The sequence below is a fragment of the Struthio camelus genome, chromosome 1, assembly GCF_040807025.1.
Source record: "Struthio camelus isolate bStrCam1 chromosome 1, bStrCam1.hap1, whole genome shotgun sequence".
NCBI lineage: Eukaryota > Metazoa > Chordata > Aves > Struthioniformes > Struthionidae > Struthio > Struthio camelus.
The window spans coordinates 75,533,071-75,560,572 of record NC_090942.1 but is presented as its reverse complement, the minus strand read 5'-3'; the positions used below and the strand labels follow the sequence as shown (position 1 = coordinate 75,560,572).

The 27,502-nt window shown below is 35.8% G+C and overlaps 1 protein-coding gene across 27 annotated transcripts in view; it reads right to left on the bottom strand.

Moving 5' to 3' along the window:
- Nucleotides 1–27,165, bottom strand: part of C2CD5 (C2 calcium dependent domain containing 5) — a 73,824-nt gene extending 46,659 nt beyond the window's left edge. For 8 of the 27 annotated variants that reach the window (XM_068949034.1, XM_068949041.1, XM_068949095.1 and 5 more), the window contains exons 1-9: nt 26,568–26,764; nt 22,389–22,475; nt 21,335–21,506; nt 18,832–18,927; nt 18,130–18,285; nt 15,377–15,575; nt 12,590–12,741; nt 6,660–6,745; nt 785–893 (exon numbers count right to left, since the gene is read on the bottom strand). In XM_068949034.1, the coding sequence (XP_068805135.1) occupies nt 785–893; nt 6,660–6,745; nt 12,590–12,741; nt 15,377–15,575; nt 18,130–18,285; nt 18,832–18,927; nt 21,335–21,506; nt 22,389–22,475; nt 26,568–26,762 (1,252 nt within the window). In that variant the 5' untranslated portion in view covers nt 26,763–26,764. Of the gene's footprint in view, nt 1–784; nt 894–5,704; nt 5,738–6,659; nt 6,746–12,589; nt 12,742–13,720; nt 13,846–15,376; nt 15,576–18,129; nt 18,286–18,831; nt 18,928–21,334; nt 21,507–22,388; nt 22,476–26,567; nt 26,789–26,873 lie in introns of those variants that run through there. The other 19 variants (XM_068949062.1, XM_068949071.1, XM_068949166.1 and 16 more) reach the window with 10 other exon arrangements.
- Between the last annotated feature and the right edge of the window lie 337 nt (nt 27,166–27,502).

The following is a 27,502-nucleotide window of genomic DNA, read 5'->3' as shown; positions in this document are numbered from 1 at the left end:
AATAGTTTTCTAAAAAGATGCATTTGCACAAACTTCATTACTCCTGGCTAGTGCATGCAAAACCACTACAGGTGCTACATTTTATTTTCTCTCATCTGTCCGTGTTTTAAGAGCACTAATTAACTCTTGACTTTTTAGAAAGTATCCCTCATCACTTGTTCCAATAAATATAATAAGGTTTTCAGAGTCACAAATCAGTTAATGTTAGAACTAGGACATGCATGTTTCAGTACTGGAGTTTCCAAGTAAAAACTAAATAAAAATCTTAAAGCAGTGTTCTGTATATATTATTAAATACAAATAGAAACAAAGTCAAAAAGGGTTTTTTGCAAATGAGTTTATAAACAAGTATTGAGCTAAACTGCAGTGCTTAGTCCTTAGGTATTGCAAGGAGCTGAAAATTAGAAAAATATTTATAGTTAAGATCAAGTATTTCATGTTACTTCTGTTTTAAGGGAAATCTTGCATCAAATTTTAAAATTAAGAAGTGGTCAAAAAATAATCAACCTCTTGATAATTCAAAGATAATTTTTGGTGCAAAGTTACTAGATTCAAAGTATTTTATTCTCATTAACTTACTGGAAAGTTTCTTACTAAAAACATACTCTCTGAAAGATTAATATTTTTCAAGCTGAAATGCTTGTCTGAAAAATACCGTCTTCAACATACACTGTTAGCATAGGTTTTTATAATATATACATATTTCAATAAAGTTTCAAAGATTAGAAATACAGGGACAACGCGATAAGACTTGACTTGAGAAAAATTTCTTGTGTTAACATACCAGGATTATGAATGCGATCCAAGAGCTTCACAGAACGTGCACTGACTACACCACCAACATGGACGAGGAAGCCTGGTGGAAAGGCCGTCAAGGTAAAAAATGGAAATTCCTGTTATGATTAAAAACAAACATCAAATGATTGCTTAAAAAAAAAAAAAAAAAAAACCTCCTGACTGCCAAAAAACATGCAGTGAATTGAAAATTCCCTTGAAATTCAAGCAAAGCAGTTACACGAAGCCAAACGTCCTTCAGGCTTACTGAGCAGTATGTAGCCACATGTCTTCACTTACTCAACACAATGTAATAAAAGCAGAAGTATTCTACAACGTAAGAATACTTTTCCCCCATAGATTTGCAGCTCAATAGGACAGTAATTAATAATCTAAATCCTATATGCTACCATTAACAAAGCCTCAATCAGTCCATTTTTAACATAGCGGCTAAACAAAATAATTTTACTCCCATTAGCTGATACAAAATAAAATAACATTTTTCTACATTTTCTAGGGCTAACTGTTACAGCTAAGGGTAGTCTGATCCTGAAGAACAGTGTAAAATTAACTGTAATTTTGCAAGAATTATGCCTTATTACATAAAAGCATACCTAAAAAATGTCAGCACACTGATCTGCTAGTGTCGCAAGCTCTAAACGTAACCAGTAAATATCCATCTTCTAGAATAAAGCATGATTTTAAGTTCTTAATAAAATTGAGGAAATTCACCTCCAATTTCACTTTCCTAAATGAATTTTACCAGCCCTTAATAAAATTGGAAAATTAATACTCAAGTTTCAGCAACCATCCAAAAATGTAGTTCATCAAAGAAACAGAGTAAAAAATAACAGTCCTTTCTCAGGACATAAATGGTGAGATAAACTCCTCATATTCAAAGGAAGTGGGCCCAAAATTGGGAGACTGTATTTTGCATTTCTACAGAGATGTTCTATTAACTGTCTAATATATATATTACAGCATACTTATGGGGGAAAGGCAATAGATTTATGTTTGCCAATTCTAAATGCACAGGGCCAAAAAAAAAAAAAATCATGCATTCAGGGTTGGTACAGTTATGACAACTGGATAAATGGAAAAAATAAACACTGTAATTTTATATGGGAGAAAGCGCAGAATGGATTCCTTTCTCACATACTTAGGGCACTTGCAACAGTATCATTCAATTGAGCTTCTACCTACTTGCTGCAGAGATGATCACAGTTCTTCCAGCAATACATGACATAAAAAACCCTCTTTACAAACTAAAGTTCAGTATAGATTTAAAAAAGAAAAAAAAAACAAACTCACACACACACACACACACCTTCAGAACTATTATAACCCGAAAGGTTATTAGAACTCTCACAATGCCCTACAAAAACTTTGTCACAAATTTTGTTGGATTTTCATTTGGTTTCCAGACTTAAAAAAAATTGAGAGGCAAACTTTGAAATTAGCAACAATAGTAAGGACAACTATAAGCAAAAAACAAATAATAAAAAATTACTGCAGTCGTGCCTTACGAAGCAATTAAAAAGCAAGAAGATTTCACCATAGGACTCTGCAAACCTGCTTGGCTAATCTGTCTTCAGGAGCACAGAAAGATCTCTAGAGAGGACTAGGGAAAAGAAGCCACCAGAAGGTTCCACCAGATCAAAGTGCTTTGCAGATTACCAGAGCAGCCAGAATGTCCTGACTACAACACAGGGCTTTCTCTCTGCATGTGTCTCATGCACACCCCCCCCCCCCCCCCCAAAGAAAATCCCAGTATATCATCACTCTGTTAGAGTCCTCTTTCATTCTGGCTTTATAAATCAAGCTCTAAGAGATTCACAAGTATATATGTTTTTCCCTGTGTAATTCCATAACACTCACCTTAAGTTAACATAGATGTTTGCTCAGTCCCCTGAATACAGTTATGCCACATTAATGACACTAAAAATTAATAATTAGCTTTCCTAAAACTACAGACATCAATAGAAAATGTTTACTGCCTATGCAATGTTAAGTTATATTAAATTATATTAAGCCTATGCTACATTTATATACAAGCACATATATATGTATTTATACTACGCTAAAGCAATATGCAATGACCATCAAAGCAAAAGATACTCCATGCTCTAAATAAGCAAATGTCATGCTTTTTAATCTATCTCGAAATTCAGAAATTACTTCTGCTTTTAATGCGTCTTTGTAAGGTTGTGTACTGAAAGTAATTTTAATATAGTCAAACTTCCAATTTGCCTGCATTTCCTACACTACAAACCACAAATAAAATATTAAAGTAATAAACATGGTTTTGTCCTAACCAATATACTCAGTCATAAAGATAATTGCAAGTCTATATTATGATATATGCTTAAGTTAGATCTGTACTCTATCAGATTAATTTCAGTCACATAAGCAAATGCAGAGAGATAACTGTCTCACTGAACCACTGCTCTTATTCCATTAAGAATGTCTCATTCATTCTCACACAGAGGGAATGCTGTCACTTTGTATGATGGATACCACAGTGCGGCTTCCCTTTCCCCTTTTTTTAATCATTCAGATATTTTTTATTATTTGTAAATAAAAGTTCCATCCTCAGGTATGTGAGGTACTCCGTAATACCTCAAAATTTTAGAGCCATACTTATTGCATGGAAAACAGAATCCCTAAGAACCAGATGCAGTATTTCCGTGCTATAATTTTCCTCTATTCCTGCACTTTGCAATGGACTACCTTTAAATCAGATAAAGCACAAAATAATCCCTCTATTTCAGAAGACAGGACAATGTGAATTTTAAAAACGTGCCACTGAAAACTCAATTATTTTACCAATGCCAGTTCACTACACCATCTCAGAGTCATTGACTGCACAGATTCTGAAAGAACTATGCCACTGATTTAATTCTTGCAACGACACAGAGATGTTACAACTGCCATTTGGAGAAGGTTTGGCAAGGCTGCAATAAAGTCATTGTAATATTTGCTTAATACAATACTTAAAAGGGTTTGTGTTTACACATATATGTATTGCTAGTATTCTTTTTTTAATTGCACTTTATACAAATACACACAAAATAATGGAAAAGCACATGGAACAAGGCTACACACACATTTCTTTTGGTGTTAGTGCCAGCTTAAGCAGTTCTCAGTCTGCCATCTAACCAGTCATTCGTTCCCATCACTGTTCCGCTCCCTCAGATAATGCTCACAATACTCAGATATGTCAATAAAGCCTTACGAGGTGAACCGAACAAGAAAGTGATCCATATTAAAATACTGTTAATTTTCTGGTTGAATTATTTTTATTCATAACACATTCACTGAACCATCTCATGGGGTGGCCAAACAATTCCATAATTGTTTTTCCAACTGAACTGAGAGGATGGACTCATTAGTGATAAGAAGTCGCTGGAAAGAAGAGTTGCTTAAGTCAGCGTTTCAGCCAAAAGAATCGTATACAGAACTGCATTCTGACACAACAGCTCTCTAGCATCACAGATGGAGATCAACGCATCTACATTTTGAAAAGGAAGCAGTAAAGACTGTCTCAAGCACTTGCAGGATGCAAACATGGAAAAATAACAGCATTTGTCCAAGCTGAGGTCAACAGAGATACAAAACACAATTAAGAGCAGCACTTGGACATTTATACAAAAACATAAGGCTAATTTTTTACCATTAAAATAAGCTCAAATTTGCCCAATGACAGAGATATAATAAATATATTTATAGCTAAAGATATAGTCCAAGACAGCTGTGCTATAGTACAACTATCAACATGCATATTGTGAATTGCTGAAAATATTATTAATGTAATATCTAATGTGCATATGAGTTTTCCAAGGCTGGTGTATTTTCCCAGGAAAAAATTAGCAAGATTACCCCTTCAGCAAAATCTGTCGTGGTATGCAATTAAGTGGTATACTAAAACTGTACACAATTAAAAAAAAAAAAAAAGCTAAGGGGATGTCCAGTTAAAGGAACCATTTTTCAATGTCATAACAGTATGATATACCCAAATAATCTGGACATAAGCCTCAAAAGAACTTACTATATTTCTAAAATATGTGAAAAGATAATATACATCTCAAATTTATTCCTTCTAATGTTTTCCTAAACAAATGCAACCCTAATACAGACAGATACTTAATGTGTACTACTTATGTCCATAATATTAAAATAGACAAGTTATCTTATCAGGTCCAAAGACATTTTGAGGTAAATGTCTCTCTCCCTGCATCCTTGTTATTCATTCTAGTTAAGTAACTGAAAGAAGGGTAACTGTAGCAAAAGAAACATCCAACATGACATTTCCAGAAAGGCATTATGACATTTTTCATACTGACAATTACAGTCATGCTTTGCAATGACATCATTATGCTATCATTAATAATGTGTCCAACATGTTTCCATCCCTTTTTATCATATTTTCTTCACTTTGCAATATAGAGTCTTAACAAAACAAGATGCAAATCATTCAAATTCTAAAAATACCTTGTGTTCTTACTTTACAATTTTTTTTACATATTTTTAAAAAGTTTTCTAAAGAAATAACAGATTTCCCATGAAATGACTAAAATGCTAGCAGAAACAAGGGTACAGAGAAAAGGATCTTTTAAAGTGTTAGCTTATTTTAAAATTAAAGCATTAAAAGCAAAAAGTCATGGATTTCTATTTAAAGAGAAATTAAAATCTTAATTGAAATGTACAAACATGCAAAATATTAGTTATGACAAAATATGCCAATTTGATAAATGGTCAAAAAAAGGCGGAACAAAAATATAAAAACCCTGTATGAACAAGACTGCAAAGAAATCTATCAAATCCTTATAAAGAAGAAATTAAAAAATTTCAAATGATTGTTCAAAAATTAGAAATCCTCAATACAAGAAAAAAGGGCTACAAAAAGGTCACATAATGTTTAGGAACATACCCGCCTTCTACAGAACCTATGAGGCGATCCTCCCTTAGCAACGGATAACAAAAAATAAAAAGAGAATCATCCACTTACTCAAAGTAATAGCTATTCACTTATATTTCACAGATGCAGCTGATTTTGTTTTCAAAAATGCATATGGTTCTAAGTAAGTAGTTCAGATAGACAGAAATTCTTATTAAATTAAAATTTATTTCCACAGGGTAAGACATCCAAACTTCTTCCTTCAACAGACTTCACTAATAACACAACATTTTGACCACAGCAATGTATTATATATTAAAAAAAGAAAACATTCCAAAACGAACACTACCGTTTTTATTGTGCACTGTAGATTGACGACATAATAATAGATGATGTTTCTTAGTCTCGCAGAGGTTCTTCTAAAATCTGTAACCCTTTAAAACCCTTTTATTGCTTGGGAATCGATGTTTTTTAGCCACATGTAGTCTATATGAACATCATTTAATGTAATAGAATCTAGGCTAAATTATGCTACCAATTTTATTTTTTCAAAACTAAAAGTTTTCTCAACTATAAATGGAATTTTCACCTTGCTTAAAGCTACTGTAATATTTCTCAGTTTGAATTCTATAAAATTTAATTAAATACAAGCTGGTAAAGTACTGAACTGGCACGTGCATCAGTAATTTACAGAGACTAAATGACAATAATTTTTGATATGACTGTTTCTTACACCACCAGCTAAAATCATTTGAGTGCTGTGAACATTACACTATTTGCTCCACTCTTTTCTTAACACTTTAGTAATATATTAAAATTCAGTATCATTTGTATATCAAAAAGGCTATTAAACGTTCAACATATGCAGACATAAAAGTTAGGCCTATTTTTCAAATAAACTAACAAGAAAGATTTTCCTTACTAAAAGCTAAATTTCCACTTCAGTATATCAGAAATATAAGTATAAAACAGTTCATGTATGCCTTACCCTTTGTTCCAGAGCTGACTGAGTCTGTTGTCTTAAAAGAGTTTTAAATGGCCCCCCTTCTTTTCCAGCACTCCCACTGCCCATTCCTGAAGAGTATCAGTACAAATAACATCCAAAGAAACATATGTTATAATCTGTATCAAACGTGGATTTAAAGATATATTAAATCATGATGGAAAACAGTCAAACTATCAAAAACTTTAAGTTTTGGAATGAAAATGCTGAGCATCACGGTTTAAGATTTTTTTTTTAAAAAAACATAACTAATACTGCTGTTAAACTTAACGGAGTGGCTCAAAAAAAAAATCCTGATCCAAGATCTTTTTGTGTTACCAATGTGAGGTAAAAAACTTCAATATAAAACGTTAGAGACTTGAGCTTGCAGTTCTTACTTATGACATATAGCTTGATTTTTTTTTTTCTGCCACTATTGGGAATTTTTGCCTATGATTTCAATATATATAAATATAGATCCACATTCTCTGTTCTCACAGGAAGTTCCTATACAATAGGTATATTAGGAGTTTCAGTCCTTATGAAAAAGGGTTGCAGGTCACCATTAGACTCCACACTGCTGAACAACCCCTCTTAGTCAAATTCTTCTATAGTTAGGTATCTCTCTCTACCCGCATTATCAATTTAAAAAAAAAAAAATCTGTCTTTCCAAGGGTTTCAGAGCATCTAAATCCTTTTTCTAATCACTGGGGGAAGGCTGTACACGTAATTTCAGTAGCAGCTTTATACTGCATGATTGGGACTAAAGAGAAAATTGCAAAAGCAACGTGCATCTTTTGATTTGAAATGTAAATTCAAAAAAAATTAATTATATTTATTTTCTTTAACATCCATGCTATGAAATAATCACTCATTTGTTTCATTCAGATCAGCTAAGGACTATTGCTAAGCATTTAAAACTGTCACAATTATTTGATTACTATATTTTCACACATATAACCTGTAGGGTATCTGTAAATAAAAACAAGAAATTAACGCCGATTTAGAATAATATGGGTAATATGGGGGGATTTTTATCCCGTCTCTGATCTTCCTACCCTATTCCCAGTACTTCTACCATCTGTCTTCTCCCTTTCTTTCACATCTTTTACTCCTTCCCCCAATACAGGAGATTTCTCTGAAGAGCTGGGAAGTTCATCAAATATACAATCATATTTGCTATAGAAGGATTTGTTATCAAGGAACTGTACTTTCAAGTGAGTGTGGTGAGATGCACGTTATATGTATGACAATATAGTATTTCTCTATGGTAACAAATCACAAAAATAAAAAATAATAAAAAAACACATACCAAAATTGTGTTTTTGCTAAAACAAACACAATACTGGTGAACCAGATTTTCTGGAAAGTATTTCATGCCTAAAAACATACTATCATTGGTATTTCTCGTATCTCAAACCATTAGTGCTAATTTGACAAAGCAAAAACAAACACTTAAGTTATTTAAGAAAGCACTAAGAAAAGCAAAGAACAAAGAATCAGAAAAAAAAAAAGTGTTAGGAGCAAGATGTAATACAGACACACCACAATGTAAACAGTTATAAATGAAAACAAAGATTTTTACAGAAATAACAACTAATTTAACATAACAGTTCCTTGCTAGTTTCCTTGCTCTTCTGATCAAGCATCTAATAAACCTGAGTGAGATTTTGCATGTATACAGGAATGCATTTGTTTGTTTTTAACCAAACACAGGGCTAACTGGAAATAAAACCGGACTTGATCTATGTTAGTTCATTTCTAACATTTTCAAAAATGACTAGACTATCATTGCCATATATAAATATATACAAATATTGTGACTGTTATAAAATATTTTTAGCTGTTCTTGGATAAGGAAACAAAAAATTAGCATCTGTATAGTCCAATTAAACAGGATTAAATTAGATTCTATTATCTGGTATTGATTCTGAATATCATTTTCAGGGACTATACAATATTAAATACAGACAAGTATGGCATAAATACTGGATACAAAGCAAACAAAAAAAATCAAAACAGTTTCTGTAGGAAAAAAGCAGTAGTATCAACTAGTTAATTTAAACCTATGAAAATAATGCATGTTAGTGAAATGGATAAGGAGGTAGTACAAATACAAAGTTTGTTTGGACTCAGTTTGAAATACATTAATTTAAAGAGCAGACTTGCTAGCCATCTGATGGCCAGATTTCAATAAATTATGAATGAATAACGAGCAAGTGCTTGTTCCATGCAAAATATAAGAACAATAAACTGAAGGGAATGGGGAAAAAAGAAAAAAAGAGTTATGTTAGTACAATTACCAATATGAAAAGAAATTTTGAGATGGAGGTGAGAAAGTTCAGTAGGATAAACTATGTATTTGTTTCAACTCCTGTAAGACAAGTAGTTCAGAAGCTGCTACAAGCCTCTGGGGCACAGGTGACAGGCAGTATGAACAGTCATGTAGCCAGCAGTCTTCAGAGGCTAATTTACCAAAAAAATAGGGTTATAGAAGGCTGTGTGTTAAATGCCCCCTCAAATAATAACATTTTCTTAAAAGTTTGCTTAAAAGGCCATAACAGATTGATCCTACCAGAAGCAGCCAGAAGCAGCTCTTCAGTGAAAGAAACACTTTTCCTCAGAGCAACAGGGCTGACATGGCTAGAGTGTAGAGGGTAAAGGCTAGACCCCGAGAGGAGAAGACAGGACTTTTTAAGATGTGGGGAATCACAAGAGAGTGTAGGGGAGCTGGGAAACAGGAAAATCCTAGGTCCCTGTGGGGAAGGTGCTGTGGAGGAAAGTAACAGAGACAAAAAGATGTAGATTCAGAAGATGACTAAAGAAACAGAAGGAAGAAACCAAAATGAAGCAAATGCAAAAAAAAAAAAAAAAAAAAAAAACAAATGAACCAGCACTTTTTGGTAAATTATTTCTCAACATACGAAGAAATGGAATGACAATACAGCTCCACAACGTGAATGAGAAGCACGCTATCAAAAATCATGAAGCAGCTGTTTTGAAGTTTATTAATTTTATTAAAAAGCCATGGTAAGTTAACATATATTTTAGATTTTATACAAAATTTTAAAATAAATACTATGGAATAAAAGTTAAATAGTATACTCTTCTCATACACTTAACCTGATTATTTTCCTTAATTAGATGTAAAAAGTTCTCTTTTCTAGAAAAGAGTCATGGATTTCAGTTATGTTTTTTAGAGTCTTCAATCCCACAGAATTATAAATTCACATATTAAAAAAAAAGGAGTTCCCATCTTCTCAATTTCCTCCACACATATACTACCTCACATCAAAATGTATTACCTTATTAAAATCTGTAATGCTTTTTTTTTTTTGGTCAGTCTGGTATTTCTCTTAGTTTGTAGTGGCATAAAATATATCAATATTCACAGAAGAAATCTAACTCCAAACCAAAACAAGCTTTTTCAGCACAGAAAAATTTTGCCTCAAATTTAGACCAGATGTAGACCAGAACAAATAATGCAATCACAACTGAATTTTATAGAAGAAATTAAGGTCATATTCTCCTGATTTGGAGCTACTAAAGACAAAATGCTTAAGTAGATTCAAATTTCAGTTTCTTCTATTTAGTTACTCATATTATGAAATTGTGGTATCTGTGCTCTTTTTCTGGCTTAGTCTCCATCTCATGAGCATGTGAATATAATAGCTACCTGACAAAAAAATGAAGAGGAATATTGTGTACTGAAAAACAAAACAAACAAACAAACAAACAAACAGGAAATATTCAGCTTTTCAGCTAATCTGAACCTCAAATTTGATAATGTTTTGTCTGTCACATTGGAAGTTTGATACACTTTAAAGCTTTAAACTAACATAACCAACTTTCACATGGAGATATTCCAACTTAGTCTTAAGGAGTGAAAACAGAGGGCTAAATGAATACACTGAATTATTAAAAGTAACAGAATCACAGAATCGTTTAGGTTGGAAGGGACCTCTGGAGATCATCCAGTCCAACCCCCCTGCTCAAGCAGGGTCACCTAGAGCATATTGCCCAGGATCACATCCAGACGGGTTTTGAATATCTCCAGCGAAGGAGACTCCACCACCTCTCTGGGCAACCTGTTCCAATGCTCTGTCACCCTCACAGTGAAGAAGTTTTTTCTCAGGTTCAGGACATACTGAATCTAATATGTAATGGAAACATCTTCTGTACATCATCAAATTTTAGGTAAAAGGTGGAAAAACTACTCTTGGAGATACTATTCTTTCAAGGAATTCAAGATTCAAAATTTAATACGTAACACTGAGGTACAAAAATTTTAAACGTAGCCAGAAAAACCTCTTAAAACAAGTTTCAGCAACACAGTTAAAAGCTGCTAAAAGACAGTGCTAGTAAGCAAAAGTTCATCCACTGTTAGCTTTAATATTTAGAGGATAGCTTAAAAAATAGCTCTGCTTTCTCTATGTATCTGAAAACTCCTAAAATAAGAGGCACTGATTACACAAACTGTTTCAAAGTCTCTGAATGAACTGACTACAAGTGAGGGGGCCCATCAACCTAGATAACATTGCAAGTAACGATGCAATGTTGCTGCTTCAAAACTTCACAATTTAATTGAGTTGCTAACTTCACCACTTCAGGACCTTTAGATTTAGAGATACCATTTACATTGCATTTAAATACTTTACAGTGCTGGATTCTTACCATGAAAATCTGGTCAAATAATACTTGAAAACATGTTTCTTTTAAGTAAAACAAACGTATACATTCACGGAGTCCCTATAAGCATCCAGTTTTAATTTTACATCCTTTAAACACATGACCACCATAGGTTATTCACACAATAGTCATCAACTACACAAAAGAAAAAAGAAAAAAAAGTGTATTTTTTTTCTTTTTTTCTAAAAGAGGACAGAGAAGACAGTACTGAGATAGGCAGCTTCCTAACTAGGGACGTTTTTCAGTAGGATAAAATATAATTGCATCGAAATGCAACATTTAACTTATCTTCTTGGAAATACTCTTGAAAGATGTTGTCAGGTAAAGTTATCAGAATCAAATTTAATATTTAATATACTTTAAAATTGTCAGGAAAAGATGGAGATAGGAATATTCTGAGCTTCATATACCACAATTTAAAACACCATTTAAGAAGCAAGCAAACTTTTATAAACAATATTACAACATATTTTGCCCCAGAGTGGAAAAACTCAAGGCACTGAGTACATGACAGAAAATAAGCAGAATACAACTCTTTTGAGCTGTGCTGACATTATCACTGACATGACTCAAACCACAGATTTTAAAAAAAAAAAAAAAAAAAAAAAAGGAGGGGAGAAGGAAAAAAGCAAGCCGAAAAATGATAAATCAATGGATAAGGAAAAATGCTTTCAGAAGATGTTTTGAGTATAATTTAAGTTACTTTCAAAATGTATATTGTGTACTTAAAGCCATTCCATATACCAAGGAAATTAAACAGACAGCAGCTGTAGACATTTCTAATATCACATTTGCAAAAAGGGGTTAAAAAAAACATCACAGACATATGTATAGAAAGGTACACTTACAGTATAATAAATTAGGCTTGAAGGTTACATAATATTAGTAAGATCCCTCTCCCTCTTAACATATTATGGTGAGAAATGTATTCCCATAATTTGCAATATGAAGTGGAGGAAATAAGAAAGAGACAATTGCTTAGGACTCCCTTAATGCTTTGCAATGTCATATTTCAGCTTGGATACAGTTGTGTTACAAATGTCATTTAATGTTCTCCATAATAGTGGACATACAGACCTGTCATAAATTATCACCTACAGAAAGCCTTGAAAGCTCTGGTTGTGCTATCTGAAGTCTCCAGTTTCCACATCACTGATAACTTAAATGCCAAAAAGCAAAAAGGGAATCAAACGAAAATATAAAAAGAGAAACACAAATTAACCAAAAAGCGGGTGGAAGCGCCTTACCAGTTTTGGGTGTCAAACTCAAATCTGTGTCAGAAGAAGAGGACTGTCGACTGTAGGACTTGGAAGGTGAAAAGGAATAGGTTTGGTTTTTCAGAGGGGTGGAGGGTCCTGATGAATGAGTATTGGGATTGGGATCTTCATTGAAGGGAATCCTGCCAGAAGAAGGTGGAAACATATTCAGTAATCCTGTGCCAAAGGACCCGGCTGACAGCAGCATGATCCAAACACCAGGATGGGATTGGGGCAGGGCCAGCAGCTATTCCTTAAGTGCGAGACTGGGGATGAGGCCAACGGCAAAGAAATGCTGTTTACCCAGTCAGCATTGTATGGCTAAATGCTGAAAATCTACAATGAAACAATTAAGCCAAATGGAAGGCATGAGATGTGACAAAAAAAAATTATATATATGCAAAAGAGAAAATTAAAAACACTTCATGGCTTAAAAATCCGATCAAATGCACAATGCTTTGAGTTAATTTAATAAAGAAAATAACGATCTCAAATTATATTTGTGTTTATACATATTCATACATTTATGTATATACACACATATATATATTTTTAAAAAAAAGTTTCCTTATCCTATAGCATCAGCAGCATGCCACAGCTAAAAACAGCAAAGAGGAAACCCTTTATGGGAACAACTATATCGACAAAGAGTTCACTTATGCACAGACTGACTTACCTGCTCTCCAGAACTGTCTCTTCCACAAGTGGCACATACCCTTCCTATAAGCACTTCAAAACTTAAGTACCATATCTGAATTAAGATTAAAACAATTCTGAACTCCAATCCAAACTTTTTGCTCAGTGGCTGCAAAAATAATGAATGTTATCCAAATTTACCAACTTTTTAAACAGGTATTTTTAGTAAGCAGGATATTAAACATAAATGAAGAGCGTGGCTTTGTGGAAGAGACTGTGAGGATATACTCATTTCCAAGAAACTATTGCCTTTGTTTCAGCAGCTGAATACAGTAGTTCTTCACTGACAACAGAAGGAGCCTCCATGAGAAAATGAAGGAGAAAAGATGGGTGGTACCTGCCTACACTGCCTGCCTGCCTGCACTTTGCGACCACTGTGCCTGTGGCCTGCCTCTCCCCAGCTCCTGAGTCTGAGCAGTCTCGTACCAGTGTAGATGAGAGTGGGAACAGACACAGAGAAGTTCTGAGTAAGTCGTGAGCCAGTAGCAGTGTGAATTGGGCTGTTGTGAGTCGAGCGGCATCCATGGCTTGGCGGATGAACCAGCGGAGACCTGAGAGAATTTGCAGCCAAGGTGGAAGAAAAGAAAACAATACATACAACAGGTTGCAAAGTTATGTTATAAATGATTTCAGGGAGGTTTAGCTAGAGGAGATCTCTTATTTTAAGTAGACTCTAAGAACTGTAACTCCTAGCATGCAAGAGTCCAGATGAAACAGAGAAAAAGAGAGAGAGAGAGAGAGAGAGAGAGAGAGAGAGAGAGATCGAAAGAGAGAACAGCTTAAGCACTAACTTCTACATATATAATTGTTTCTTTGGCAATAGGACATCAAGTTAGTAAAGCCAATAATAGTAAGTGTTAGTTGACTTTGCTGGCTTTGAGATACATTCTCACTTTTTGGGCAGAAGGACAATGATTCTATCAATAACCACCACCAAGTTGCTGAACATGGATAATTTGGGTGGTGGAGGAGAATTTCCACATTTCGCTCCAGAGTTAGTGCTACTGATTTAGGAATGCTTTTTAGGTTGGTGATTACCAGGTCCACTTCATACTTTATCCCCGCTGTGATATTTATGCTGCACTGTATCCAGAAGCTCTTTTAATGGCAGATTTTTAGAATCAAGGTAAATTAAGCAAGTATATGATTTGAAATAGAAATCAGTAATTTAGAGAAGTCAGAGCATACTGCTCCCTGAGCTACAAAAGCGTCTGATTATTGCCTTAATGATACAACAGTTTAAGTTAATAAAGTTGACTAATTAAAATAATACCTCTGGAAACACTACACAAGCAGTATACTTTTTCATTTTGTTTTTTCCATCTAGACATTGGCGATCTCTATCAAATAAAAAATAACTGATTTCTCCAAGCAACAATGTAATAACAATTTAGAGACTGAAAGCATTTACCTGTTTATTTCTGTACACATTATGTATTCAAATTGTATTTGGTGCTGCTGTAGGTATAAGAGAGACCACGAAATTCTGTTTCTCATCAGGCAAAGTTTTCTGTGCAAGCACACTCTAGCCCCATTTTTGTTATTTTGTAATGGTAAGAAGCAAAGCACACAAGAAAAGATGATAATACTTCAGGGTCATTCTCTAAACCACTGAACTGTCTGAATTTAAATGTAAACATATCTTTTCTTAAATGCTCAGCATAAACACTCAAACATGATAGTACCAAAACTGTAAAGTCTCATACAGAAGGTATTTCATAAGAAGTCCTCACAAACAAAAATGTTTATTATACAAACACAGAGTAAAGGCAGAACTCGTTATTAGCTAATAAACTGGCGGATCACAACCTAGGAATGAGCAATACCTCTGCTGTGCAAACAGAAAAAAGTTACGTTGTCATATTAAGGTTTACCATTGCAACTTCTAAATAGCATAAGTAATCCCACTTAAAATATGTCAAAGTTGTGGAATAGAAACTGAGTTGCAGAAAATAAAACTACAAAAGAAAAACAAATTCTGGGGAAAAAAAAAAAAAATCACACTGGTTATGTAAAACCAAATGAGTATGAAAAGAAGAGAGATGAAACTTGTTCCTCTACAAACTATTAATTCATACTTACTCCTTCATTTCTTTGGATGGGGAGTTACATGCAGGTAAGAATGTTGATGTGTTACTTAATTTATCCAAGGTACAGGCTGTTCCTATGGCTCGTACTACTAGTCCAGACTCGCCCTCCAAATCAAAACACTGCAAATAACCAACAACAGCATTTCCTCTCATTTCAAGTACCTTCAAGCCAATCTTCCTTTGCAGTTCACCTATAAAACAGAAGGTAAAGCACTCATAATTGTAGTAAACTACTATCCCTTTATCATTTTGTGGTCTTTCTCCTCTCTGCTTTTGAAATAAGAGTCAATAAAACTGCTAATCGATTCAATTTTACATAATTATGCCAAGTATCTGGTCACAACCTCTGCTTTCTATTTACTCTACGTAATGCTGATTAGTTGCACAGCTTTCTGTTTTCAAACCCATTCTAATTGCAACAACAACATATTTTTTTCAGAAATGTTCTTTCTGCTTCCTAGTTTCATTATTTTTTCCTTTTTCTATTTATTTAAAGGGAGAGAAAGTCATGGTCAAGACGTGTGTTGGAACACAAAGAAATTTCTAAATACTCCTTCATATGGTTCAGACCAATGAAGTATCTTCCAAATCAATATGGAAAGTCATCTATTATTTTTTTCATTTAAAAGTTCTTAAAACTTGAGCTTAGTTCAACCTAAACCCATGCTTTTAATTCTTTTTTCATTCAAGTTGCTTAAAACGGTAATCTCATATATGAACAAAATATGACACCCAACACATTCCTACTATTTTTCCACTTCTTCTTTATTATCAGCACACAAGAGAGACTGCAAAACTGTGACTATAAGACAGACAATAGCCTTCCACCGATGCTTACCTAGCAAGATGTTAAAAAAAAAAAAGCTAAAAGTTCATTGATCCATGCAGTTAGACAAGTCTTAATATATTAGGTGCAAAATATCATTTCTTTTTTGATGGAAATGAAGGATTTCCCAAATCCTCTTTAGCAAACTCAGAAAAAGCTTCATTATCGCAGAGGATAGCCTAACAGTCTCAATATCGATGATGTTAAGTTATTAAGTGGAATGAAATTATCATTACTGCATTCCAAAAGCATGTTTTTATTCTTACTGGAACAACAGTCCTATTGCAAGATACTTAACTGCAGGCTAAAATTATGCATGTACTGGTCTTGAAAAATGTTTAAGGTGGTAGAGTACGAAAGTTTCTAGTTGAGTGAATGGAGCTGAAAATTGCCATGCATTTCACGTAAGCCAAGGTCAGAACCGAATTCTAAGTATACAACACATAACATGACAGAGAGATCTATAAAGCAGTCTGTGAACATGTTTTAAGTCATGCATCTCAGCACAGACATCATGGAACAATGCTCCTTCCCAGACTCCATAGCAATGGAAGACTGGCTCCCCGCTTACCCAATCATTCTCAGAAAGTTGCAGATTTCTTCACAAGTAGTCACCAGTAACAATGATTGCCATGTGAAGCATTACATGCTATGAAAGAGTACTGCGAGCTGGTTTTTTTTTTTAATTGCTGCCATGACTAAAATCATCATTAATAATAAATTAAAAAAAAAAAAAACAGAACGTTTTCATGTGTGCTATTTTATCCATTTTCACCATTTATGGAAGACAAAAGATCTTTGTATTAACATTTGTATTAACATTACAAATGTTAACACTATAAACTAACAGACCAGAAGAGCTATATCAGCAGCTCTCTAAAAGCTAACTCATATCATTTATGACAATACTGATTTTCCAATTTTCCCCAAAACGTGCTGTCTTCCTCCCAGTGAAGGTATCTAACACCAAGTAACATCTCCACGCTCTCTTTTATGTTGCCTCGCTAATTAAAGATCTCCATACATGTCCTCAAAGTCCAATATTCTTTTACTTTCAGTATCTTCCTTAAAACATAGATAACACCTACAAGAAACCTGACAATATAAAGAACCCATTAGTTAGCTGAAAACACTGCCTATCATTCCAATGGCTATTTCATCATTTCCTTATTTCCTTGTATTCCTTACACCTTCAGCACTGTCCACCTCTATCAACTGGTTGTCTCTTAGCTTCTTCATAAGTCCTCTAGTGTAGGGGCCTTTTGTTCTGCTCTATTTGCACCTGAAACAGTGAGATCTTTGTTCACAACTGCTGTTCATAAAAGTTACAGCAATACTAAGAACTCTGTGTACCATTTGATACCAACTGGAATTCTAATAACTGGCCTCTTTAAAAATTACAGATCTGCTCTACAGAATCAATGCAAGGCAATACAGAAGTAAGCTTGAGAAGCAATGAACCAGTCTTGACTCTGAAAAGAGGGGATGAGTAAGTTCTACTATATCGAATCTGAGATGGTGCTTACATATGTTTGGTCACATATTCCAAGCAGTGCAAAGGACGGTGGAGTTGTTTATATTGCCTTACTTATTACGAGTAAAATTCTAGTAACACGCCTCAGATGGGTTAAAAAGTACATCTTTAGGAGAGCTCCACAGATTTCCTTGACCTTGCTAAAAACAACCAACAGATTAAGTAAGTGGCAGCATGGTCTCATCGAGGCAAAAAAAGAGTCAGCAACACTGACCCATCAGTTAAGACAGAGAATCTTCAGAAATAGATCACAGTTTGTGAACTGAAAAAATACACATAATTAATACATAAAAAATTCATATACAATCTCACCATAAACAATTCATTTAAAAGGTGGATGTTTTAAATTAGTAGCAATCACAACTATAGCCTACATGTTTAATACCTGACATTAGTGAAATGAGTCTTTGTCTAGCCTCATTTGATGCCCGCGGTGTACGAATTCGGTCTATCCACTGGTATTCTGGGTCTTCATTAACCACAAGTTCTTCCACAAATCCATGAATTATTACTGCTCTGTAACACTTGGGAATAGATGTAGCTGTTAAAAAAGGATAAGGATGTAAGGCATGAGTCAAAGAGACGAGAATTCAAAGAAAAAATTAAAATTACACCTAAAAAGTAATGTGAATGATTTCAGAAAGCAATCATACAATCTTCTTTCCATCAGAATCCAGACATACCTAAGCAGTTTTGATCTGGGAGACCCTGGAACGCTGATAAGATAACTGTCCAGTGTATCAGTTACAACTTTGTTTCAATATGCACCACTATGAAACCTTTTCACTTGAGCCTCTTGAACAGAACATATACCCAAAGTAACTTAATGTGCATATCATCATGCACTGAAATGCAACTCCAGAAAGGTAAGAAAAAATCAGTTATCTACATTTTTTGAGATCGAAAGAGTAGAAACCAAATTAAAAACAAAAAAGCCCACCCACTTTCAATGTAATTGGCTTCAATGTAATCTGTCCTGGGCCTATGCAGTAGGCTGGTGAGAAGAGAGAAACTGACAGAATAGGAAAGGAAGAAAAGAAGAAAAAAAACCAAAAGCTTCCTGTTCAAACTTTTTTCCTCTACTTACTGCAAAAAAATTTGACTCCACAGGATGACTGCCTAAATCTGTTCAAATCATTGAAGAGATCTACTTTCACCACCACATTGATCTCCCCACGTATACCTATAAATAAAAAAAAAAAAAAAGAAAAATGAGAAGTTGTACCAGAAATCAATGCAAAACTAACTCTCTCAATTCTTTTGTATTATTAGTAACTAATGAACTTTCTATTACCAATTTTTTCTCCACAGAACGTATGTTCCTGCTAGAGCAGCCTGATTCAATTGGCATTTCACATGTCAATTCTAGCCCAGGCCAGAGGAGCAGGATTTCCTTACCTCTCAGGTCTATTACAGAGACCTCCTCTCATAAGAAATGAAAGGAAGCTTCTAGTTCTGCCAACTGCCTTCAAGGCAAGAGCTGCCTTTGAGGCTGAAGGCCTGCAAGGAACGTTCCTCAAATACCTGCTGCCCTGAACAGGATTTGAGAGGAAGGAGGGGACTGAGAAAAGATAAGCCATCAGCCTCCTGCTATAGTAGTGGCCCCTGCTGCCGTGAGCCATTTTTCTTTCGGCTCTCTTGCCCTGCATCATCAATACAGGAAGGGTATAAAACTGGTATCCAAAGGCTCGGGCATTGTGCCAAGATGACCTCAGCCCTTTTGTGCTTAGGGTATTGTAGGTGCCTTGAACTGGAGTCCTGTGCACATCAAAAAGCTCTAGTCAACATCACAAAGTTTTCATATTTTCTCCCTCAAAATGGTTTTGAGATCACAGTAAAGCTGCTCTCTGCAGTTCATTCGAATGAAAAAATTTAAGGTTCTTTTGAGTATCACAGAGCAGGCACAGTAGATGGTTACAAAATACTTTGTCCATGAGAAGAAATATATAAAGGTATAACAGACTTTTTCAAAAAGTTTAATTTTTGACCATAATTAAATCTTTTCAGTAAATAAGTATTTCTTCCAAATACAGTCAGACCTTTTGATTGTATTATGTTTCTATTCTGAGCTCTTTCTCCTTTTTCCCCCCATCCAGTAACAAAAAACATTTCAAGTCACGTTCTTATAGACTCTGACATATTGAGGACTAAGCTTCTTGATGAGTCTGATCTCTGGTGACTTCAGAGGTCTTTATCACCTAAATATCTGATACGCAATAGAAAAAAAAAAAAGCAAACGAGTATTTGCTTTGATGATTGTCTCTTATGTTACTGCAATAAAGTCACCTAGCTTTATCTTCTAAAACATCAGTAGAAAGAAGCATTAATTTACTATAACAGGAACTACATCAGGTTCATGTATTTTCACACACAACCACGGTAAAGTGCAAAAGACCTTTTTTCTTTTTCAAAATAAAAATTTATAAGCATTGTACAGATTTATTTTTAACAAAAGTGTCAGTTACTGCCTGTCAAAAATCAAGGTAATTAGAATCTACTGATGTGAACATGAAAGTAGAAGAATTCTTTTTTCATTTAAAGAGAGGAGAAGCTGAGAAATGCTAGCAGATCTAGAAAAATATACAGAAATTTAGTTTCTCTCTGATATATGTTTTACATATTGTAAGATAATACAGTGTTCATCTAGTTTAAAAGAAAATATATGATAAGAATAAATCATATGATAGGAAAATGTGAATAAAGTAAAAAAAAAAAAATGCATGCAGGACTTCCCCAAAAAACTTTCAATATAACTGTTAAAACAGATTCAAAATATTTTTATATTTATGATGACCATATAGTAAATTTCATTAGTGCTTTCCCACCAATAATTTCTAATCAGCTTTTAATATAGTTAAATCATTGAGTTTCTACTGGTTAATAAACTGTGGTGTTTATTACAGTCAAACAGATGTTCTGTAATAAGGTGCTCCAGAAGCTAACTTGCTATGAACTGATCTTGACTTTCTGGGATAAAAGCTCAGCTTTATTAACATCCAAAGTATCACCGACTTCCCCTTCTCATACCTTCAAGATATTTTGAAGAATTCTACTTAGGGCTGCGAGTACTTTCTTAAGGGAAAAGGAGTTTCATGCTGTACTTTATACTCAAGATTTGTCACTTCCTATCTCTTCATCTCACATGAAGCTTGTCCAGCATACCATAGGGGAACACCTCAAGTGACTTCAGGAAAAGTATACTCTTTAAGTAAACACAGGGTAATCAGAAAAATATGTTTTGGGATTTGCAGTAACTATTTTAAATACCACGTGAAGACTTTTTCCATCTGCCACAAGTTCTGTGAAAAGCATTCTGCAAAGCATTATTCTAAACTCCTGAACTCTTATGCCAGAAATTTTAGACATCGTTCCTATTCAACTGCTATTAAAACAGAAAAGGAAAAGTCTCCCAGAAGTATAATTTGTCATGGATTTTTAAATTGCATTCTAATGCAATCTAATAAGGAGAAAAGCACCAAAAAGGTAGCATTCTACCTATCAAGGCTATATTATTACAGATTTCTGAAGACAGCTTAAAAAAATGAACATCTCAAACGACATTGTTTTACTTTTAAATTAGCAAGCCTTACCATGGATAGTATCATAAATGGGAAACCATCCCGATATAACAGTGGCCGCTTCACTATAGAGCAAAGGATCAATATCTATGTACACTTTGCCAATGGCATCATTAGCACTGTACGTATCATGATCAAGAACTGTGATCTGGAGAGGTTCATCTTGTAGTTCTTCATCATCTACCTAGAAACAAATGTTGACATGAAATTTGAATAAACATATATACATGTATACACACACACACACACATATAGATATAGAAAGAAACACTGTTGCAAAACAAATGTAAAAATGTATGAATTACTTATATACAGAAACATGACACAGATAAATCTATAATTTTTTTTTATTTCCTGCATCTAAACAATGCGTTCACTGATTTTGGATTTTACCCTTCACAGAAGGGGTAAAAAAAAGTAAATACTTGTTCAGGGCAGAATGTCAAAGGGCAACTATGATACTGCTGTATTCAGTTCATTAAAAATCAACCAATCAGCCTCTGGAAAGGAAAAAGTAATTACAGGAAAATGTCAAGCCCTAATATTATGCAAGAAAAAGGGAAAAGAAGGTGTTGATAAATGTTGCCCTAAATCTTTATTGTGTAAATTTTTAAATTAATTTGTCCATTTTCCTCTGTTAAATACACTATTTTCCTAACCATATATTCTAAATATTCCAACCATATTCCGAATATCACTTAACTTTCCTTACTCTAAATTACTCCTTTAAAACATATCCATACTGATATCCAAAAGCCTAAGGGGTAATGCTTTTTTCCCATTCGTACCACTATCTTTTCTCGTATTACCCAGTATTCTACTTGAGTTGCGTCCAATCTGGTAAGTTTTTATCTACACAAACAGCCCTAAAAAAGCCCATGAGACAGCTTTAGCAAACAAAGTCTAACTTTAGGCAAGTTTCCTGAAAATATTTCATGTGTATTTAAACAAAAATAGCCTCACTTCTCAAAATTCACATTTTCTCCCTGAAACAAAGTTAATTCATTAAGGGCATCTAAACCAGAGTGTCTACGTACATACAGGTGATCACTTAAAGAATACTTACTTCAAATTTAAACCATTCAGAATTCCACTGAGGATTTAGTGATTTGGGATACACATCTGTCTTAAATGTCGTATTTCCAAATTTTACCTAAAAATACAAGCATTAAATTACAGATAAAATAATAATAAATAACTTCTAAAAGTAAGTTACTCATATTAAATCTATAGGTGCAAATTATTGAAATATATATTTCAATAATACCAAGCAATCAGAATCTTTCTGAATCAATTCACATGTATCAATAGGTAACTGTTTCTATATGTCACCAGAACTTCCAAAAATTTCTCTCCAACTATTTGTTTTTTTTTCCACTTTATAGTTAAAACTATTGCTTTTTTCAGCTACTGACAGTCCCTTGGTACGCTCTCTTTGCAGGTGCTTGCCTTCATTTTAGAACTATTTTAAGGAAAAATATTCAATCTGATTATCAATAGTTTATGTGCAGTAACTGTGGTCGCTAGGATTTCTAAGTCAGCTTTACTGACAAGTATAAAACAAATTCAGAACAAAAATGATAACATTAATAACAAGAATTCTTAAAATATACTGTGTCCACAGATACACACTACAAAATAACTGAAACTATTTCCACAAGCTGCATTCTTGATACACTAAATAGTGATACACATATCACTAAATTCACAGCAGCATGGGAAAGTACCTTTTCAATTTCTATTCCCTTTTTATCATACAGAAAATTCCAAAAAGAAGACAGACAAAAAAAACTAGACGGAATATATATGTATTTTTCCATAAAGAGATCACACACTGAAAAGTAAATATTCTACAAACTTCTATTGATTAATGCAGATTCAACTTTATAATGTTCTATTTCAGGAATTTGGTGGGCATAGGAGTCTCCTTCAGACCACTACAATTGTTTAAAAAAAGGTGAAACAATTTCTGGGGTGTTCCATACTCCAAGGAATAACGCTGTACAAGAGCCCTTATTTCACTGTAGCTTTCATCCCAAACCACCTATGCACACTGGTAGCTCTGTGAATCCTCTCTCTCAAAGGAATTAGTACTTGAACTTGTACCAAGATGAAAAAACATCTGAAAGTAGGTTTTTCAGTTCATTTGAGATTCTTAAGAAAACAACGAGTAGGCTCATTTTAAAGAACTGCTGCACTTACGATTTCTACTCCTAAAATCAAAGACAGTTATGACTTTTGAAGACAGCTTTGTTTTTAAGTCTAAATGGACTTTGGAGATCAGATTTAGGCTTAGCTTTTGAAAAACATATAGCATGTCATGTTTTTCACATTTTTATTCGAAAAAAGTATAAAATAGATGTTTCAGTTACACAATGATTATTTTGCATGGGCACAAAGGCAAAACGTAGAGATTCTGTACATGCTTATGCACATCCAGTTAATTAAAAAAAAATTCAAGTGTTGAAAAACTGGGTCGTAAGTTCACAATGAGCACTACAGATAAAACCATACCTCTGTCAGAGCTCTATATAGAATTATGACCACAAAAACAAATAAATAAAAATGAGGCCTTCAATATGATTTAATGAACAGTAATCTTTTTGGAAAAGAAACTAATTACAAAGTAATCTTTAAAGTTAAAAGTCAAGGTGGTACGGAAACACAGGGTTAAGCAACGTTAGGAAAAAGTCAGCGAGCTATCGAAAACTGTATGCAGCCTCTATGTGGATAAAGAAAGTAGCTGTGCTGTTAACTTAGAAACCGTATTCACTATGCAAAGCAGTATAATATAGGGATATTGATGCTAGTTTTAATTGAGCTACCTCATACACTGGAAACAGCCAACACGCACTAGCGCCACCCAAACTAATTTTGCATGCTATCTAGCAGAGTAAATTAGATCCCTTGGAGCCCTAGGCAGTTACAATTAAACTTCTCCAGCAGTCAAGCTAGTCCACTAAAAATAATATAGGTAATCTTTCACTACACTGCAGTCTGCTGTTGAAATTTAGAAGCACAGTTGCAGACAAACTGGTGCTAAATTGCTCTAAATCATACATTTTCTGCTGGCAAAATCCAAATTATGCATAACCTGAGCCAAGTAAGAGCTCCAAATTCTTTCCTCCTTTTTTAATTCTAGATTAAAATTAAAATATCTAAGGAAGAAATTAAAGGTTAGTAGTCAACCAGTACCTTAACATTACATGGTATTGTCGCTGAAAAAAGCTAAAGATTAAAAGCAGAAGTCAAGTTTTTCAGCAACCATACACATATTACAAAAAAAAAAAAAAAAACAGTTTCAAGATCAGTCTATTTGGACATAAATCTCACCTGCTGCCTCACCTACTCCCCATGTGGAAAGGGAGGTCCCCACCCTCTGAATATTTGTTGCAAGTAATGGTCCTAAAAGCAAGGCCCCATCTACGTATTTCTTCTGCCTTATTTGTGCCAGAACATTCATGAAGCTGCTCAGTAAACCAGATAAGCAAATTGATCCTGCTGAAAAATAACTTTTTTTTCCCGCTAAGTTAGTGCTTAAGCAGATGAATTTCCTGATCCCTTTGCTACACAGCTACTCACACTGTAAGGCTGTCATAGATGGTGCAGGGTTGGGAAAAAGCGGCCAAATGGAGGACAGAGACATGTTTTGCTCAATACAGCATAAACAACAAGCTGAATGAAACTCATCAGAGTATCTCCTATACCCTTTTTTCCCTGTCTCCTAGTACCACACAGCAGAGTTGTTCTAGGCTGCCTTTTAACCAAATTTAAAATTACAAGAGAAACTATTTATAAATTAAACCTACTGAAATATTTGAAACTAAACACTGAAATACAAAGTTAAATCGCTGTTACTTATTTAACACAACAGAATAATTAGAGACTATTTCAGCTCCATTAAAGAGCATGTCAAAAACTCATTTTTTCTTTATTACTTACTTATCATCCCACTAAGTAATGCACTTAGTGTCTGACGTTAACCAAATTTTAAGCAACAAACTAAGTTAGGACTTACATGCCCAAAATCTATTCTCAGATTAATATTTACAGACTTTTCAAATTACATAGTTATAGAAAGACATTATATTTTCCTACCTTAATTCCAGTATTATGCTAAAGTCAATTACTTTTTGCAGTACAGGCTTGCTGTAGTATCCCATTTTTAAATATCCTTGTTTTTTTCTGAAAGTATGATATCTGAATCTATGGAAGTCTATTTAAATTGTTCTAAGTTATTTATAGTGGAAATATTGAATCATAAAACAGGAGGATCATGTCAATTTATTTTACAATCCCTTGTTGAGAAATTCCTTATATATTGCCTGTTAACTACATACAGATTGGTTAACACAAGATACTTCCAGTACAACAACATGATTTAAACATGCAATTAAGTATTTGTCCTCAACAAGAACTGTCTTTCAAAAATTTTTAATATTTTAAATAAAGATATGAATATTGGCCTTGAAAGTGAAGCCTGTACAACCACATTTGCACTTCATATATTGAGAGATACAAGTGACTTAAACATGTTTTTTACAACTTCTCCATTCTGTTTATAATGCAGCTACGGAATCCTGAAATAGATTCCATTTGCCTGGTACATCAGCAAGACCTGTCCACTAACAATCTTCATCAGAGAGAGGCTTTAAAAAAAAAGAAAAAAGAAAAAAGAAAAGAAAGGCAGTATTTCTAAAACACTATTCTGATTCTCTACAGCTCTTAGCTAAAAGTCACACACAACTGTACCAGAAACAGCTTAAAAAACATACATCAGCAGACACAGACTCAGGGAGTTCCTTGACATTTCTGCAATCGCTTTCCAGACCAGAGCAACAGTGGGCACGATAGTCCAGGTAGCACTGGCAGGGCTGGCCTACCCTCCCCCCCGCCCCCAACCAAAAGAGATGCAACCAACAGTAAACTTATAGGTAGCATCAAGGAGGCACGAAACGCGTCCCAGAAAGGGCCTGCTCACGGCAGCGGGCAACCGCAGCGCGTCCCACGCAGCCCCAGCAAGCAGGTACGTGACCGGGCCAGCATCCGTCACCTCAGCGCGGCCAGCCAGCGGGGGGCGCCCCGCGCATCGGGCCGGGCCGGGCCGGGCCGGGCCGCCAGCAGGTGCGCGGCCTCCGCCCGCCCCTGCGCGGGCTCAGCGCGGCAGGTGCGCGGGGCCGGAGGCGGCGGCGGCACGCCCTCCCGCGGGGCACGGCACGGCACAGCGCCCCTCCCTCTCGCAAACCTCCACAAAGGCGTCGGTCAAGTCGCTGGCGCGATCCATCACTGGCAAATGGCGCCCTGCCACGATTTTGACCTTCAGCTTCCCCGGCATCTTCTTTCTCCTCCTCCGCCGCCGCCGCCTCCCGCCGGCTGCCAGGAGAAAACAACAGCGGGTGTCCCATGGAGCGGCGGGGGCGGGGGGAGCGAGGACGCGCATGCGCCGCGCCGAGCAACGGTCCGCCGCTGCCTGGCCAACGGCCGCGGGGCACGCGCGGCGTGACGCAACCCGGCGGGGAGGGAACAGCCTTCGGGCGCATGCGCTACTTACCGGGTGGCTACTGCAAACGGGCGGCCCAAGCGCGCCTAGGGAGCGGCGAGGTAGGCGCCAGCCGCCTTCCCCCGCGCCCAGCGGCCACAGGGTGCCGCGGCGCCGTACCGTCTCCGGCACCGGTGTCGCCCCACCTCGTGTCAAAATGGCGCCGGGGGCACGGAGACCCAGCTGGGAGTCGAACGTCGACTCCTCGATGGGTTCTGCGCTGGCACCGCGGCGGTCCTGCGGAAGGAAAGTCAAGGTGCTTGAGTGCCGAATCATCGATTGGCGGGGCTGCCGTGGGCGCGGGCGCACTTCCCGCCTTCTGCCCGCCGCCTTCCGGGGCCGGTGCGTCCGCCACCGGGGGCCGGTCTCCTCGGCGCCCTCAGGCCGCGCTGCCGGCTATCTGTCGGAAGCGGGGCCCCGGTCTGGCACCGGGGCGCCGGGCCAAGGCGGCCTGCGAGCGGCGCCCGGGGGAGCAGGCCGCGGCGGCGGCGGGGTTAGCTGGCGTCCGTTGCTCCTGTGGGGTGGGTGAGGCAGTGTGGAGAGGAGAAGGGAGCTCCGGTCGGTCCTGGGTGCGCCACAGGCGGGCATCTCTGAGTGCCCCATGGGAGATTCCTGCAAAGGATTTAAACCAGACAAAAAGC